This window comes from Macadamia integrifolia, chromosome 12, assembly GCF_013358625.1.
Source record: "Macadamia integrifolia cultivar HAES 741 chromosome 12, SCU_Mint_v3, whole genome shotgun sequence".
NCBI lineage: Eukaryota > Viridiplantae > Streptophyta > Magnoliopsida > Proteales > Proteaceae > Macadamia > Macadamia integrifolia.
This window is the reverse complement of record NC_056568.1, coordinates 13,066,199-13,084,866: the sequence shown is the minus strand read 5'-3', so window position 1 is coordinate 13,084,866 and position 18,668 is coordinate 13,066,199. Positions and strand designations below refer to the sequence as shown.

Genomic DNA, 18,668 nt, shown 5'->3' with positions numbered 1-18,668 from the left:
CCAGAAACATAAAAATTTGTTTATGCTATTTCTAAACATATAAATTGTAAAAACGTCATCATACGATACCAAAAAGTCATTACTCTCCACGTACGGGAGTTGATCAAGACTGCCAACCTTAATTTCCATATTATACTGTTGAGTTTTATTGACCATGTCTTCAAGTACTTTTTGCATATATTGTGACACAAAGCCGTACATGAAGAATTTTTACTTTCCACCAATGGGGGAGCTGATCCAGAGTCCAGACTCCGATCCTTAAGCCTCCATATTAGACCTTTGAGTTTTATTGACTATTATTTTTAGTAGAATTTTTTTTTTTTTTTTTGGGGGGGTGTGTGGGGGAGGAGTGTAGGGGTGTGTTCACCTATTTCTTGCCGTTGGTATTAATGAATAGTAAATTTTGGAAAGTAATAAGTTGGACAAATTGAATCGGTCTCTATATTAAATAACTAGGAGGAAAGAACTTCTCTCTATCCCAACTGCTAACGGTCAAAAAACAAATTATATCACCAAATTTATTTAGACTAATCCTAAATTTACAAAGAGAAATCGAAATTACTGAAACACACGAACGTTGTAATGATCACGCACACGAAAACATAAAGAGGGTTGAAAGAGAGAGAGAGAGAGAGAGAGAGGTGGGGGCCATGAAAGCAAATTAAAATCGAAATTAGTGGAGACAAGGGTGGCCCAATTAATTAAATTTTAATAAATAAATATCTGTCTAAGCTAAAAAATATCCATAAAAAGGGCCCCTACCCCCTTCACTCTCCTATCACTCGCATCACCCTCTAGTAACACACAAATCCAAGCTTTCGCCTTCTCCTTCTCCTTCTCCTTCTCCCTCTCCTTCTCAACCCAACACAGAAGCTCTAAAGCTGTCTCTGCTGTCCCATTTGGTGAAGGTATGGCGAAGGAAGTGGAGGTGTCGCAGCCAGGCGAGTTCACAACTCGGGACTACCACGACCCGCCTCCGGAGCCGTTATTCAACTTTCATGAACTCACCAAATGGTCTTTCTATAGAGCCCTCATAGCTGAGTTCGTAGCTTCCGTTCTTTTCCTTTATATTGGAACCTTGACGATTATCGGGTACAAGGATATGTCCGACCCGACTAAGACCTCTGATCCTTGTAATGGTGTTGGTCTCCTTGGTATCGCTTGGGCTTTCGGTGGCATGATCTTCATCCTCGTTTACTGCACCGCCGGTATCTCTGGTGGGTATTTTCACTCTTTTCTCTTCACCCACCGTGAATTTTTTTTTTTTTAATTTTCTGCAATTGTTTGTGTGTGGTGGTCAGGTGGGCACATAAACCCGGCAGTGACGTTCGGGTTGTTCCTAGCAAGGAAGGTGTCTCTGATCAGAGCAGTGATGTACATGGTAGCACAGTGTCTTGGTTGCATCTGTGGAGTAGGGTTGGCTAAGGGATTCCAGCAGTCCTACTTCACCGGGTACAAGGCCGGAGCAAACGTAGTTGCACCGGGCTACACCAAAGGAGTGGCTTTGGGTGCGGAGATCATTGGTACCTTCGTCCTTGTCTACACCGTTTTCTCCGCCACCGACCCCAAGAGGAGCGCCAGAGACTCTCATGTCCCCGTAAGTAAAATCTTTTTCTTTATCCGAGTTTGAAAAGTAATAATTTTACATCGGATGTGAAGACTTATAAGGACTTGGGCACCCTCGAATTACTAACAAATGTGTTTTTGATGTTTATATTGGAAGGTGTTGGCACCACTCCCTATTGGGTTCGCGGTTTTTATGGTTCACTTGGCTACCATCCCAATTGATGGCACAGGCATTAATCCGGCTAGGAGTTTTGGAGCTGCTGTGATCTACAACCATGACAAGGTCTGGGATGACCATTGGATCTTCTGGGTTGGACCTTTCATTGGAGCAGCCCTTGCTTCCTTCTACCACCAATTTATTCTTAGAGCCGCCGCCATTAAAGCTCTGGGTTCCTTCAGAAGCAACCCCCACAACTAAGCTTTCACTCTTCTTCCTCAATAGGAGCACCCTGGTGATATTGGTGGTTGTTTGGTTGACGGTGTTTTCAAGAGAGAATTGTAATAAATGAGAGGTGTCTGCAAGTCTGTGAAGAGGGGCCTAGCTTGAAGACCCATGGAAAATGTAGATAAAACAAAACAGTTATGTCTTTTTCCATGTCAAGTCTTATTTGGGGTGAGAGAGAGAGAGAGAGAGAGAGTCTAGTGAGTGGGGGAGTGTTTTCTATCTATCGCTTTTGCTTTTCTGAATTTTTCTTTCTATCATTAGTGTATGTATCTTTAATCAGTGGTGGTGTATTTTTCTCCTTCAACAAGTGCATTTGACTTAGTTACAATTTGTCTCCTTTATGTTTCCACATTATTATTCTTTGACATATGCACCAAAGTAGCTCTGAAATTTGCCAAAAGGTCCCAAACGGTTTATTGAATATAGTTGGTGGAATAAAAAGGAATCATAAAGGGCACCCCATTTAGTTGGATTAATTAGACTGCTGATAAAACTGACTTGAGTTGAATATCCAGTCGATTTTACACGGGTGAATCTTAATGTGGGTAAAAAAAGATTTTCAAAAAATTTGAAAAATTTGATTTGTATGTCTTCTTAAGTATATAAGTGAAATGATTAGATTTTATCCCTGTTGAGAGAAGTTTGTTTGGTTAGATGGGCAAAAAAAAAAAATAGTAATAACTTATTTTTCATCAAATTTTATTATAATAATATATATTTTTTTTTCAGTAAAGACCTTCTTGTGTGATTCATTGAAATCTTTTGAATGTGTTTCTTGCTCATTAGGAAAATGACACCTTGGATAGCCAGAGTTTCCTATGGTGTCCATAGTTAACCAAGTACGTGTTTGGCATGTAGACGATTTAACTACTAGTAAACGGATTCCACTCAAAAGATTGAATTGAATTAAGAATCGAATCGGACCAAGTCAAACCAAAAAAAGATCTCCACAGATTGATTTGGGGTCAGGAATTCAAAAAATGTCTACATCTTATTCAAATTAGACATTAAAGAAATTTATTTGAAAATGATCACTAGAAATTACAACTTGATTAAATTTATTGGAAGAAGGAATTTGCATGCCACATCAATGGTTGTCTTAAAAAATATATTATTCATATGGGGTCCACATATTTAGAGCAAGAAAAAGAATAAAAAAAATTACACTTTAGTAACAAGGTAATCTTATTCCCTTTACTGAAATCTTCAAAATTTCAGTACAATAAAACCAATTAAAGTATAATAAAAAGGAGAAGTGTACATACATACAATGAGTATTAGTCTATCGGATATCAATTGCTATAAGCAATGGATTATGAGAATGCCATTCAATGTGAAGTCTCGTGATCTGGCCTAACCATCCTTTGAAACAATGATGAAAAGAAATAATTCCTTTTTTTTTCCCTTCAAATATAAGTCTAGGAAAATGACCTCAATATTCATAATGATAGCTAGTTTCAATGAATTACAAACTCTATAGTTTGAATAACTAAAATGTATGCCACTCAAAACTTTGGAAATAAGGTGCAACCAAAGAAAAATAAGTATTCTACTATATACAACACAAGGAGAATGAAAATGAACTTGTAGATTTTTATGGGTAAAGTCTTTTCAATTCAAGAGCATGCATAGCCTACGACACTACACCTTGTGTCTATCTCTCTCCTCCCTAATGAAATGATATCTTCGCCCCCTATTGAAAGAGGAGAGATATAGACCTAGGGGGTGTAGATGTAGGGCCATACTCTCAGATAGAAAATTTCCCCTTTCCCATGTTACGTGTGTATATATATATATATATATATGTATCTATATAATCTAATATATTGTATTTTTAATTAACACTAGGGTAAAGGTTCTCTAAACCATTTTTTAGTAAAGTGGTTCTCTAAACCATCAGTGTAGCCTAAACCCTTTCATATTAAGAGGGTTTTTTTTTAAGAGAAATGATAAATAAAAATATATATATATATATATATATATATATCAATTTGAGATGAAATAGGGCAGGGTGGTGGTTCACAGACACTTTTCCCTTCAAACTATATATTGAATGTCAAGGTCACTTTCAATTAATTTGTTATAAACTTAAGAAGATACTTGCCAACAAAAGTTGATTAGTTGTTTAAAGAAAGCAAATAAAATCTAGAATGGACCCAGATGGGGGAAGACCTAAGGACAACCCTCTCCCTATCTGTCTTTTGTCTCATATCTAAAAAGTCACCTAACACATCCTTGGAGAAAGAAACTGCCTGAAATCATGTGCTTTAACTCCAACACCATGCATGCTTATCCTTGTCATCCTTGAAAACAAAGCCCTTTGCAACTATAGATTACTCTAATCGATGTCTTAGGCTTAATTAATATTAACAAGTTTAGTGATGAAGAGGATTTTGGATATTCTTGGTTGCGATGCTCTTGAATTTGGAAATAAGTTGATGATGTGTTACATTCTTTATCTTTATTCACTATTCTGTGGGGTTAATTATCATTAATTATGTTGAGAAATCCAAGTAAACAGATGGAATTGAGAAGATGATCCCCAAAATATATTTCATTTACTTTTTCTAATAGAAAATTTTAAGAACGCAGGTTAGGTTTTGGGGTGCTTAGGATTCTTTCTCTTATTTCTTACTATACTAATATCATTGGGCTTATATTTCTCATTATTTGCGACCTTCAGTCCCTTTTATTAGGGTGAAGTAGGTGGCATCTTTTTTCCCCAAGGGAGAGCTGGGGCTTTTCTGTTGTTTAAATGAATATGTGTGTGTGTGTGTGTGTGTGTGTGTGAGAGAGAGAGAGAGAGAGAGATTTCCTCCTACCCTCCATTGACTAACCATCTAGCTAACACAACCCTAATTGGTGCGCTTCTTATACTGTTAGTTCAAAGAACTCTCTCCCAATAAAAATAAATACTACTAATAATAACCCCCATCACATCCAAAAAAAAAAAAAAATCTTCCATGTTGATGAAAACTAAATAAAGTCATATTCTCTAATAATGTAAATAGATATTTAGGTCATGTGGATGAGGCAACTGATAGCAACCCTCAATCCTCTAATAATGATCGATTATCCAGAGAAGTGGCATCTTTTCTTTTCTTTTATTTTTATTTTTTATTTTTTTCTTTTTTCTTTTCTGGTAAGAGAGAAGTGGCATCTTTTATAACCAAATAATTCTCAAAAGATTTAACCAATAACCTTATAATATGTGCTAAACTACTAATTGAAGAATTAATTGTATTTTGACTAGCTTAATAATAGTTATTCTAATACTACATCCAATAAAAAAAAAAATTGCATGAATTACATGTATTGATGTTACCTTATATATTTTATTTAGTATATGCACAAATACTTCTATGTTATATAATTTTTTAATTCTCGTTTATCACAACAATACATATATATATATATATATATATAATACGATGCATTTTTCTCATATTATAGAGTACTTTGTATTACACATTAGCTAGTCTAATATTATTTATTAAGTGGCCTTATCATTGATCATTGCAAAATTCAGGCCTAACCATTAATCAAGGAGTGATTAGGATTAATGAACAAATCCTTATTATTCATTAGGTGGGAATATGTAAACTACATATACACTTCCTTTCCCATAATATTTGACGAAAGTGAAGGTGACTTTACAAGTTAACAAGGGTAATAGAAATTAAATGAAAATAAGGTTGACCTAATTTAATAAATTTATACAATAAATATTCATTATAATTCAAAGTAAACTTAGGTGAATAGCAATAAAGGTACTTTTTTAAGGAGGACCATTGAGGAAAATGACACTAACAAATATGCTTTGCTAGCCTCACTATCCAGTTATGTTATCGCACACAAGGTGGTCCCACATAGATAACCAATTAAAAGGGGGAAAATAAAAATAAGCAATTTCCCCATGGTCTGTTAGAATGTTACTAGTAGTGACCGTTTAGCATACAATTTTCACAAAAAAAATATATGCACACTCAAGCTACTCTCTATGATCCTAAATTATCAAACAATGTGGCAATAAAACCTAGACCTAAAAAAGTGGACAATTACCCCACCCACCCCCCCCCCAAAAAAAAAAAAAAAGAAGACGAAGAAAGTGTACAATAATTATTTTGATAGATACTAATAGAGAATTGCATAGTATCGATTGTTAGGGCATAATTTTACATAGACTAAGTTTGCAACCTAAGAAAACTTCTTACACCAGTTGGACATCTCCTACTATTAGTTTACACTTTTGAGTTGAATATTTCACTATGGTATTAGAGCCATGACTATTAATACATTGATAATACACTGCACATATAGTCTAATTACGAGAGAAACACAGGTGCCACAACTTCAGACTTCCAATTTCCAATACCCTTTTTTTTTTTTTTTGGGTGTGTATCGTAGCATCCAAAGTATGTTGACACTTTTTTGACTGAAGATGATTATGTTCCTTCAACCATGCCAGCTCCAAACCGTAGGGACTTCAAATCAAGCTTTCTCTCCACACTCTTAGAGTCGTTTGGCTTCGTAGGCTTTAACAATTTTGAGTGTTGTTTTTGAGTGTGTGTCTTAGAGAGAGAGATTGATTATGTGGTATGTACTTTTAGAATAGATTTTATGTTTAGAATGAATTTTGAAATCTTTTTCTTTTTTTTTTTTAAATTTGTTTTAAACCCAAAATCTATTCTAAGAAGGCATACCAAACACATGGCTGGGACCCTACACTTCAAATTTCTCACTTCTTGATTGGCTAACTAGCTCAAATTGTATTAATTGTATTTTGTGAAGCCCTCCCTCGAGTATTTATCACTAAGTATCCATGTCCAAGTTCTACTGTTTTTGAGTTGGGCCTTGCAAGCCCATCCATTAATATTATCAATAATATGAAGGTTTGCCTGAATCTTTCACTCTAATACTGCGTTTAGTATGCATTCCAAATAAATAATGCATTCCATAAAATTATACCGAATACAATCTTAATTTCAAAAAGTTCATTATATAATCCAGGCGCTTTTAAGTATAATGAACCAAATTTGAATGGTTTCTTAGTTTAAGACAACCATGCAAATATTTTCTTCCATGTTTACTCTCGATAGATATGGCAAGTGTGTATTTCCTTCCTTTATAAACCATAGAAATATGGAAACTCTATATTCTATTGTGTGTACCTAGGTTGGTAAGTCCAACCACAACCTTGTATAAATATACAACATATATCAATGAAATACATCAAGATATTCTACCATATCTATTGTTCTAGCATGGCATCAAGAGCTAGGCATGCCTAATTCACTTCTTTTGGCTCCAACGAGCTTGCGTGATCACAATTTTCTCTTCTTGTTGTTGGTACTCCTCCCATTGCGCAGATCTCTTCACGTATCTCCAATGACTGATGTCAACACACTTCCCCAATCCCCACCTTCTCTAACTAATAACTCTCCTCTTCTCTGCAACACCAACAACAACACAATCACCACCCCTCTCCCCACCACCATGCTATCTGCCACCCATGCCACCACCACCCACACCGCCTCTCTCTCTTTCATGCCATCTCAAGTTTTTTGTCCATCAAACTTGAACTAAAGAACTTTCTCTTATGGAAAACCGAAATAAATCCTTTAATTGAGGGTCAAAACATATTTGATTATCTAAATGGATCTAACCCATGCCCATCCGTTCCCATTGCTGCCCTTCATTGGCATCGTCAGGATAACTCCATAATGAGCATGCTCATGGTATCCTTAAGTGGTGAAACTTTTCCGTTTATTGTTGGGAAGACAACCAGCCGCGAGATTTGGAAAATGCTCAGCACAACCTTTGCTTCCCTTCTAGCACAAGAGTGCTCTCTCTTCATTTTTCTCTACTTGGTGAGTGTTTCCCAAATCTCACAGCTGGTTGTCTTCCCAACAATAAGCAGAAAAGTTTCATCACTTAGGGATACAATGAGCATGCTCATTATGGAGTTGTCCTAGCAACGCCAATGAAGGGCAGCAATGGGACCGGATGGGCATGGGTTAGATCTATCTAGGTAACGAAATAGGTTTCGGCCTTCAATGAAGGGAGTTATTTGAGTTTTCTAGAAGAGAAAGTTATTTGGTTCAAGTTTTATGGACAAAAAATGGTGAGATGGCATGAGAGGAGGTGGTGTGGGTGGTGGATGGCATGGTTGTGGGGAGAGGGGCTGTGGGTGTGTTGTTGTTGGTGTTGGAGAGAGGAGAAGAGTTATTAGTTAGTGAAGGTGGGGATTGGGTAGCTGTGTTATTTGATGTGTGAAGAGATTTGTGCAATGGGAGGAGTACCAAAAACAAGAAGAGAGAACCGTGATCATGCAAGCTCATTGGAGCCAAAAGAAGTAATTTAGGCATGCCTAGCTCTTGATACCATGCTTGAACAATAGATATGTAGAATGTCTTGATATATTCCACGGATATATGTTGCATATATGTACAACGCTGTGGTTGGACTTGCCAACTTAGATACACTATAGAATATAGAGTTTCCATACTTCTATGGTTTAGAAAGGAAGGAGATACACACTTGCCATATGTATAGAGGGTAAACATGGAAGACAATATTTGCATGATTGTATCCTTGGAATGCAAGGTAATCAATATGGTGTTTCCTAAACTAAGAAACCATTCTATATTGGTTGATAATTATCTATGGTTCTAGTAAATATAGTTGTATAGTTTATTCTCCTTAACCACGATTTGGATAGAGATCTTAGTGGGTGAGGTGCCCAAGACCCACAAAATATTGAGGTTGAGATAAGATGACAAATAAACTTTTATTAATATATTAGGTTTTTAAGGTCATGGGGGAGAAGAGTAAAGCCACATTTGATATGATGCCTTGTACTTTACAACCTAAAATACACTCCAAGAATGCATACCAAACGCAGCCTAACATAGAATGGTATCACAACTCACAAGGGCCGTGTCCGTGTGTGTACTACCACACCGCAGTAGTGAATACATGAAAGCAGGGATAGTTTCAACTTTTATCACAAAGAGACTTTATTTATTTTTCTATTTTTGTAAAAGATAGAGAGACTATTTCATGTGACTGGAGGTGCATAGCTAAACCTGTGAAGCCCAGTAAAGCCCAATAAATACAGCAAAAAACTTGTGTAAATGTTAAATTGGGCCTCCACTCTCCAGGGTTTTACTGAAGACTAGTCTCTCTCAGCATCACAAGAGAGAATAGAGGGGCTGAAAAGCCTGCAACAAGAACTGCATGGAAGTACAGTGCAGTGCAGTGCAGTACAGACGGGGAAGGATAAGGAAGAAAGCCTGCGTGATATACTTTAATATTGGCTGGGTCTCCACCAGAGATTCATTTCAGCTTAGCATGTAAATCCCCTAAAAGGTTGAGAGACTAGACAATAAGTGTAAAAATCATCTGTGGTGCGGCAGTGAGGGTAATGAGAATCCAATAGCTAGAGTGCATGGCCAAGTCCTCTCAGCCGTTGAATACTCACTGTACCTCACTGCTTGCTGCACAGACAATTTGGTCTCAAAGAATGGAGGATAGAATGAATGGGCCGCTCATTGTAATTACAACTTGTACAACACATCAAACTCCTTGCTTATTCATTTATTGCCCTTTGCTGCTCCAAGATAGTGGGACCTTTTGCTCCTCTCCCATTTATATTTGTATTAAATGTGCAACAGGGTGAGAACTTAGCCCAACCCTAGGCTCCTCAACTCAGCCCAGGGCAGCCTAACTATTGACCCTGGCTGCCCCTTGGTATTGTATCGAACTATTAATGTATTATATCTATATAATTAAATATTGTATTACCATCTATACCAGTTTGATCAGGTCAGGCAGTGTCGACTGTAAATTAGAAAATAAATCTATTTTTGGTTGATACTGGTATACGTATCAGTATCATTATTAGTATCAAGTACCGACGATATTGATTCCTTAAGCCATGATCATAATAAGGGGCAAAGAAGTAATTTGATCCTCTTTTGGTTTCATCATTTTTTATTGAAGCAATTAATTAGAGACCCATGATTTTGTGAGCCACATTGAGGCACCAAATCAATACTAGTCTGATGAGAGAGCAGTTGAGGAACCTAATGTGGGTTGGTTGTCCTTTGAGGAAAGCCCAGATCAGCTCCACATATGTGGAGAGTAAATACTCTTCACATAAAGTGGTTAGCTGACACGTGGTCTCTTTCAAATTTGCTTTTTGATCATTTTGGAAAATTAAGTGCACATCATTCTTCCTTAGTGATGTGTAAGAAGCTACTTTCCCATCATTTTGTTCCCTCCTTCCAAACTGTCTTATGCTTCAAGATTCTACAAAAAATAAGAAAAAAAAATGTCTTAAGCGTCACGAAAATTCAAGACCAAGCAACACCAACTTCCTCAGGACTTATAAAAACCCATCACTAGCATCCATGAAATCAAGAGTTTATTATATTCAAGAACTACTTCAAGTGTTGTAGCAGTAACCAACCAAGCACCAAAGCAATGTCAGCCCTTTTACTCTTCTTTCTCTCTCTTGTTCCTCCCTATCTATCTCTGGTTTGTGCTCATCATGGGCTTGTCTATGAGAACCCCAAAGCATTCTCTCCAGCTGCTTATGACTTCTTCCACCCAAATAGCCAACAACCCAGTAAAAATACTCACAGCCCTTCTCCTCTATCAACATTTTCTTCTGCTTCATCAGCTGTTGCACAGTCGACAGAAGCACATGAAAGCAACTTCCCGGACCCTAAGACTACGGCGGCGGCCGCCGGAAGCCGAGTGGGAGCTGGTGGGATTGCTGGCATTGTGTTTGGGTTTGCGCTGGTAGTGCTTCTAGCAATGGGTGTTTACTATGTAGTGATCACTCGTAGATCTAACATCACTCGGGCTAACTCTGTTAGGCCTGATGCTTGATTTGATTCTTAGACTCCTTTGTTTTGGTTTTCTTTTTTTAATTTCTTGTTTTTGGTGTTCATAACTCATGCAGATGAGTAATATGTATCAAAATTATGAATTAGAGCATCTTTTGCTTTGATCACTTCCATATAAAGTTTGATGTTGGAAAGAGAGAATATATGGTCTTTTCAGCTCAAATTAGACATCAAGGAGAGGGAATAATCTTGTTGGTTCAAAGTACTTCCTGGTCCAAACCATTCATAACCCAAAGGAACAAAGAATAGTCATAGCCTTCAAGGGAGGTAATGATACATATAAAAAGGTTAAAAGAAGGGGTGCATGGGAGTCCACATCCTCTGTGGTGAGCAATAAGGTGTGTTGAGCATCGGACGGCTGAAAGCATCTAGGCATGCACCCCAAGGGGCTCCCAACCAGCCAATGCTCACTGCACCAGTGCAACGGCTGCAAACACTTTTCACACTGGTGCATGGTGCCTTCGCCCTAACATTGGAAGGGATAAATGACCGTTCCATCACTCATGAAATGAAAACTTCCACCCCTATTGGATGCCTCTTGTGCTCAAGCTCATTGGGTCCATTTTGGTATAGGGGCCACTCAGCCTGGGAGGGTTCTTTCTCTTATTTTATATTTTATGGGAAAATGAAGCCTAGAAGGAAGCGTGGATTCTAAATCCAAACATAGGGAGGGCCAAAATAACTCTTTTGTCCCCTTGAAAAATATAAATCCCTATGTTGTTGATGCTTTCGTGTGTGTTTCCATTGGCCCCTAATCTGGTGCAAAGGTCACATGCATTGCCCGTCAGGAAACCCTACCCCATATTTTATATAACCCCTTAACTTGGGGTGCAAGTTTGGCCCAACAAGCCCAAGCGCACCCTGCATATGACAAGGCTTGGGCTGGGATTTTCAACTCCTAGATTGGGCCAAGGTTGAGATTTCCCGACCATTGGTAGGACCATGTCGGGCTTAGGTTTTGGGCTTGGGTTAAGCCTGACCGGCCCAGCTTGACCCTGTAGGTATAAATATACATTGTACAATCATATATAATAATATCTGCACATGCACGGTGCAACTATGAAAGGCTTCCCGTGCAACTTACCTTACTCTACCACGAGTAATGATGATGTAGCAATTTCAAGTATAGGACAAAAAGAACATGATAACAATCAAATAAAAAAAAAAATATTTCATAACCTAATCCAATCAAATATCGATCCATGTATTAATAGTGGTGCATTAGTTTGTAACAACTTTCCACGTGGTGAACTCATCTAAGCTTCTACCAGAAAAAAAAAAAAAAAAAAACTCATCTAGTCTGAAATTTGAACTTTACTCATAAGTTTTTTAAAATAGATTGGAGGTTTATGTTGGATTTGGGCTTTTTACTAAAAAAAAAATGTTGAATTTGGGCCAAGTTGCGTCAATGTTCAAAACTTTATTCTTAGCATGGCCCAAATTGTGCCACGTTGAAACTAGCCCAATCAACAAATGAATATTTCGGGGCCCAACTAGTAAGGGTTTCTCGTGTGGCCCATCTCAGTTTCTCTCGCTCTCGGATCCATACTGATCCACCACCTCAGTTTCTCCCCTCTATCTTTCTCTCTCTAAGAGGCCATGAATTTCAATTGAGAGGAATCTATTGCTAAAGCTCATTAAGCCTTTGAATCTCTCTCCTATCCTTGGTGATCTACCTCCTCTCTTCTCCACCACACTAAAATTGCAGCCACAATCTCTTCACAACACCGGCAACCCAATTCGGGTGCCAGCAATAACCAACCCTCTTTGCCGATGGCTTTAAGATGCATTCCAATCATCTGATCCAGATCTCAACTAGTCGTATTGAGGTTCTTGCCGATCATCACTGGAATTTAACTCTCTCAAGCCCTTTCCCGGAAGCCCCTTGCCGGATTCGAGGCTGTACTCTTAGCTCTCTATGCTCATGAGACCACATCAAGAGCTGGCCAAGCTGTAGCAGTTATCATCCCATGCCTTTCATGTTCAAGCATATATCCTGATCCGAAGTCTCTACCAACACCAATGCTAGTGGCCTCAAGGCCCTCGACATAACTGTTTTGCCACCAAGCCTAGAATTCCATGAGACTATTAGAGCAAAAAAGAGGGCCAGGATTGTTGGTGTGGCCTTGGAGCTGTATTTTACAAAGATTGCCCTCATGCCCATAACCTCTAAGATTGATTTTTGTGTGACTTGGGCTGGTCTATATGGGGATATCTTAAGGGTGTTGAAGATGAAAGTGCTGCTGATGGTGGAGGAAAGATTTCTATGAGATAAGGTGAGGAGAGGGGTGGAATTCCCCTGCTTTGGGAGCTTCTACAATCAATTTTAAAGGTATTGGGTGTTGGGTTTTGGGCTGCATTAATGCAATTAATCCATATGGGCCCATAGTGGTTTGGACCACTTTGTTTTGAGATAGGCTCAATCCAACCATTGTGAGAGTGGTCAGGGCTGGGTATGTGGACTACTATAAGTAGTAACTCTTTGGTCATTGCAGTCACATTACCTGATTCACAGTTACTTATAGAGTTGGGGGAGAGATCCGTGAAGGAGACTACAAAAGACCCTAGAGGTTGTTCGTGGTAAGGGTACAAATTGGTTCGGTTTTGATTTAAACAGTACCGTTTGATTCGGTTCACATTTATTTGGCTGAAACCAAAACTGCACCATACATTAAACGGTTGCACTTTCTGAAACCGCAACCGTTTAGTAAACAGTTTCGGTTCCACGGTTTTTAAACGGTTTCAGTTTATTCCATATGGTTTCTAAACGGTTAGCAATCGGTTTGCTGTTTATTCGCATGTTTACTAAAATTTGCTTTTTGTAATAAACGATTCAATCTTGAGAATATGAAATGTAAACCATTATGTTTTGTTAAAACAAACAAACAACTAAACAAAAGAAAATATTACATTGAAAAAGTAAAATGCAAATAGAACTACTAATGAACATCGGTAGTAGTGGTGGATGATGCTAAAGTAAGAGTAGAAGGTTTTGAAAATACATCTTCCAAGGCTTCAAATAATTCCTCTTCCATCTCAGCTATATAAAGGAAGAAAACAAGTACTTAGAATATGAAACTAATGTCCAAAGAATTTCATACAAGGTTAAAAGAAAAAATATTATCTCCAAAAGTTGGTCACTTAATCGTTACACGGGTTAATCGGATCGGTTTTGATGGTTTTGACTGTTTGGTTTTCACGGTTTCTATTCGATTTGAAACTAACAGTTAAAACTAACCCGACCCGTTTAGTTAATCGGCCTGAAACTTGAAACCAGAACCAAACCATTTATTAAACAGTTTTGGAGTTTTGATGTAAATGGCTCGGTTCGATTTTGATAAACGGTTTTGGTGTAAATGACTCAGTTTGGTTTCGATAAATGATTTTAGTTTCAAATTCACATTCTCAATTCGTGGGATTCATCAGAGTGGGATATCAAAACGGTGTAAATGTGAAAGTTTCTCAAACTACATGTAGGTATGGTTCATTTTATATGTGTTATAATCACCATGAGGGACGATCATTTGGATTAAACTACCTAACATTGGGTCATTGCCTTGTTTGTTCAAACAATTCAAAGGAGTTGACATAGGCCATACTTGCTTCCTTTAGGCGTTTGAATGCAAGGGCATTGCATGGTGTTAACCTAGGGTGATTCTAGCCACACTGAAAGTCATCTCAAGCTGGGGAAGATGGCAATGAATTCAACTGATGAAATAGATCCGCTAGAGAGTTTTTACAGAAGATGATGACATCATCCTCTAATGTAATGTTTCTCTATTTTAGTTCTTTTATGTGAAAATTGTCTGTAGTCACTGCACTGGTGGTGCAATTAACTTGGAGCCCTTTGAAGTGTGTGCCCAGATATTATAAAAAATTACATATAAATTACAAATTTAAGAATTAAAGAAAACCTAAATCCGTTTTAGTGGGAATTAATGGGATTTTTCCCGACAAAATGGTTACTGTACGTGCAGAAAAATAGGAATGTGGAACATCCGGAGCCCGATGAATGTTCACGTAAGTGATATGATTGACACGTGTTAAATATATTAATCATGCTAACAACAAAGTTGTAAACAGTTACAACTCTGTTTAATATTATTAATATTTAAAGAAATAAATAATAAAAATCCCAATATAAGCGGACTCCTCCTTTGATTCCGCTTAGAAATCTCGATCCTCTCTCTCTCTCTCCTTGCTTCTTCTTCAAAGCCGTTCATTTTTTCTTCTTCCTTTTTCAGTGCTCTCCAGTCTAGTTGAAGTTTTATTTACCAATCTCATTTATTTACCAATCTCATTGAAGATTTGCATACATGGTAAATTCTCATAGGTTAATAATATGTACCCAAGAAGTAATAATAAAATCCTAGATATTCAAGAGCTTTGTTTACTTTATAAATTCAAATTTGTCCTCTGCCTATACATGCAAGCTTTACTATCAAAATCCCTTCTCTGATGATTAATATGTAAACATGGTATTTGGATATGTGTGGCCAAGTCTCTCATATGCTCGGTGTCTAAAAATAGTTATGTTGATTTTTTCTTACCTCATCCTATTTTGGGAGCAAAGCAAGAGAGAGAGAGAGAGAGAGAGAGAGAGAGAGAGAGATGATGATGATGGCGGTTGTAGAAAGAAGGAACCGTGTTGAAGAAGAAGCAAGGAGAGAGAGAGAGAGAGAGAGAGAGAGATTTCCTAGCATAATCGAAAGAGGAGTCCACTTATATTAGATTTTTATTATTTATTTATGGGCGAGTGGTAGCAGGACGTACGTATTGTAATCTTATTTTCACTTTTTTTTAATATTAACCGTCCATTTAAGTTTAGATTAATCTAAACCATCTATTAGTTTTTTATATTGTAACTGATTCCTAGTTTTTAGGGTGGAGAGATGACGGATGTGGTTACTTAACTTGTCTAATATTTTTTTATATAAATAAATAATAAAAATCCAATATAAGCGGACTCCTCCTTCGATTTTGTTGGGAAATCTCAATTCTCTCACTCTCTCTCTCTTCTTGTTTTTTCTTCAACGTTGTTCATTCTTTCTACAGCCGCCATCATCATCATCTCTTTCTCTCTCTCTCAAAATAGGATGAGATAAAAAAAAAAAAATCAACATAACTATTTTCAGGCACTGAACATATGAGAGATTGGTAAACAAAACTTCAACTAGACTGGAGAGCGGTGAAAAAGGAAGAAGAAAGAAGGAACAACCTTGAAGAAGAAGCAAGGAGAGAGAGAAAGCGAGGATCGAGATTTTTAAGCGGAATGAAAGGAAGAGTCCACTTATATTGGGATTTTTATTATTTATGTATTTAAATATTAATAATATTAAACAGAGTTGTAACCGTTTACAACTCTGTTAGCAGGATTAACATATTTAACACGTGTCAATCATATCACTTACGTGAACATTCACCAAGCTCTGAACGTTCTGCATTCCTATTTTTCTGCACGTACCGCGACCATTTTGCCTTTATTTATTTATTTATATAAAAAAATATTAGACAAGTTAAGTAATCGCGTCCGTCATCTCTCCACCCTAAAACTAGAAATCAGTTACAATATAAAAAACTAATAGATGATTTGAATTAATCTAATATTAAATGAACGATTAATATTAAAAGAAAGTGAAAATAAGATTGTAGGATGTACATCCTGCTACTAGTCGGCCTTTTTTCCCTCCTTACGATTTTCAGTTATCAATGCCACTTGTTACGTTAATAATTGAGTCAGCCCCACCTTGTGATTAAATGAGAGAAGCTGTGCCACCAACCACTCACCAGCACCACGTTCCTCATTGATTGGAACGGAAAGTCTAATAGTCCCACGACTCCACTCTCTTCCATGGGAAGCTTTTTCTGGGATCTAAATCTCTTATGACATTACTTTTGGTTTCTTCTATCCTCAATTATCTTCCTCCACCTTCCACTTCAAGTTCTTTCATAGCCTTTCTATATAGGCTTCACCTCTCTTCTCTCACTTGGGCATCATTTAATCCCTCTCGGCTCCTCACAGTGAGTAGTGACTAGAGACCGTTTACAGATGACGGAGAAAGAGAAGGTTGTTCACCCAGTAGGTGAGGCGAACGAGAAGAGCCCATTTGGGTCTCTCTCGCTGGAGGAGTTCTGCGCACGCCACTCCGTTTCTCACTCCTCCCAATACATCACCAACGCCCGTGGCATGAAACTCTTCACCCAATCCTGGAACCCTCTCCCACCCAAAAAGATCCACGGCATCGTCGCCGTCGTTCATGGTTACACCGGAGAGTCAAGCTGGTTCGTCCAACTCACCTCCACCCTCTTCGCCAAGTCCGGTTTCGCCACTTGCGCTATAGACCACCAAGGTCACGGCTTCTCCGAAGGTCTCCCTTACCATATCCCCGACATCAACCCCGTCGTCGACGACTGCATCTCTTTCTTCGACTCCTTCCGCTCTCTTCACCCATCGTCTCTCCCCTCCTTCCTCTACTCCGAGTCCCTTGGCGGAGCCATCGCTCTCCTCATCCACCTAAGCAAGAAAAGCAAGCCATGGGATGGCGTTGTGTTAAACGGAGCCATGTGTGGAGTGAGCGACAAGTTCAAGCCTCCATGGCCGTTGGAGCACTTTTTATCTCTGGCGGCAGCGGTGGTGCCGACGTGGCAGGTTGTCCCTACCAGAGGGACTATTGTGGAAGTGTCGTTCAAGGAGGAGTGGAAGAGGAAGTTGGCGATGGCTTCTCCTAAGAGGAACCCAGGGAGACCTAGGGCAGCCACGGCGAAGGAGTTGCTGAGGGTGTCGAGTGAGTTGCAAGGGAGGTTCGAGGAAGTGGATCTGCCGATGCTAATTGTTCATGGTGAAGATGATGTGGTGTGCGACCCTGCATGCGTGGAGGAGCTGTATCGACGAGCCTCGAGTAAGGACAAGACGCTTCGGATATATCCTGGCATGTTGCACCAGATGGTTGGTGAACCTCAGGAGAACGTTGACTTGGTCTTCGGCGATATTGTTGACTGGCTCCGTCACCGGGCTTTCTCCGAACCACAGGCAACTGCACCACCATCGCCATCGCCGCCGCCGCCACCGCCATTGCCATTAGTGCTTACCGAACAACCTCAACGCCCGTTTGAAGGGATACACTCTTAATTAAGTACCTCTCTCTCTCTAGAGATTGTTTGTTAATAAATTTCTGTTTCCTTTGTTGCCCTCACTAGCAAGGGAATATTGGATTGGAAATAGAAGTCTATTATTTCGGTGCTAAAGGTGCCGTTTGATAACACAGAGTAAAATGACGTATTTACCCCTTATTTTTTCGTTCTATTGGAAAGAAAAAACGGAATCTTCTGTTTGGTGCACTTATGGTCCGTTTCTATTTTTTTGGAACAAAAAGTGAAAAAAAAAAATGAAAAAACGAGATTGGACGGAACTCCATTTTGGAGTTCCGTCTTCCCAATTTCGTTCCATTTTACAAAAAAAAAAATTCCCGATAAAAATCTGAAATTTTGAAACACCATTTTTTCGTTTAAAACTGCGTTTTGACACAGACACTGAAATTTTCGTTTTTGACACGAAACGGCGTTTCTGGAACAGAAACGATACCAAACGGGCCCATAGTGTTGTCATGGGGTAGTCAACCTTTTGTGAATTGTGCCAGCCAAGACAACGATGGGTTCTCTACCCCGTGGGGATGGAGCGACAAAAGTTTTGAAAATCCAAGAAAAGATCACGGCGAGACGAGCCATTTATCATTACAATAGGT

At 38.5% G+C, this 18,668-nt stretch overlaps 3 protein-coding genes across 3 annotated transcripts; all 3 read left to right on the top strand.

Annotated features, from left to right (window-relative positions):
• The first annotated feature begins 771 nt into the window (after window positions 1-771).
• On the top strand, window positions 772-2,339 carry LOC122058119 (probable aquaporin PIP2-5). The gene is made up of 3 exons (XM_042620615.1): window positions 772-1,217; window positions 1,302-1,597; window positions 1,724-2,339. The coding sequence occupies exons 1-3, from the start codon at window positions 911-913 to the stop codon at window positions 1,982-1,984; spliced, it is 864 nt and encodes a 287-aa protein (XP_042476549.1). The 5' UTR covers window positions 772-910; the 3' UTR covers window positions 1,985-2,339.
• Window positions 2,340-10,498: 8,159 nt separating this feature from the next.
• On the top strand, window positions 10,499-10,909 carry LOC122094737. Its single transcript, XM_042665341.1, has one exon. The coding sequence runs from the start codon at window positions 10,499-10,501 to the stop codon at window positions 10,907-10,909; it is 411 nt and encodes a 136-aa protein (XP_042521275.1).
• Window positions 10,910-16,666: 5,757 nt separating this feature from the next.
• LOC122057559 (caffeoylshikimate esterase-like) lies at window positions 16,667-18,216 on the top strand. Its single transcript, XM_042619698.1, has one exon. The coding sequence runs from the start codon at window positions 16,976-16,978 to the stop codon at window positions 18,053-18,055; it is 1,080 nt and encodes a 359-aa protein (XP_042475632.1). The 5' UTR covers window positions 16,667-16,975; the 3' UTR covers window positions 18,056-18,216.
• Window positions 18,217-18,668: the final 452 nt, after the last annotated feature.

Excerpts from the sequence above, each read along its gene's own strand:
- LOC122058119 (XM_042620615.1), top strand. The coding sequence starts at position 911 with ATGGCGAAGGAAGTGGAGGTGTCGCAGCCAGGCGAGTTCACAACTCGG. Across the intron at positions 1,218-1,301 it reads CTGCACCGCCGGTATCTCTG|GTGGGCACATAAACCCGGCA; the intron begins GTGGGTATTTTC and ends TGTGGTGGTCAG. Across the intron at positions 1,598-1,723 it reads CCAGAGACTCTCATGTCCCC|GTGTTGGCACCACTCCCTAT; the intron begins GTAAGTAAAATC and ends TTATATTGGAAG.
- LOC122094737 (XM_042665341.1), top strand. The coding sequence starts at position 10,499 with ATGTCAGCCCTTTTACTCTTCTTTCTCTCTCTTGTTCCTCCCTATCTA.
- LOC122057559 (XM_042619698.1), top strand. The coding sequence starts at position 16,976 with ATGACGGAGAAAGAGAAGGTTGTTCACCCAGTAGGTGAGGCGAACGAG.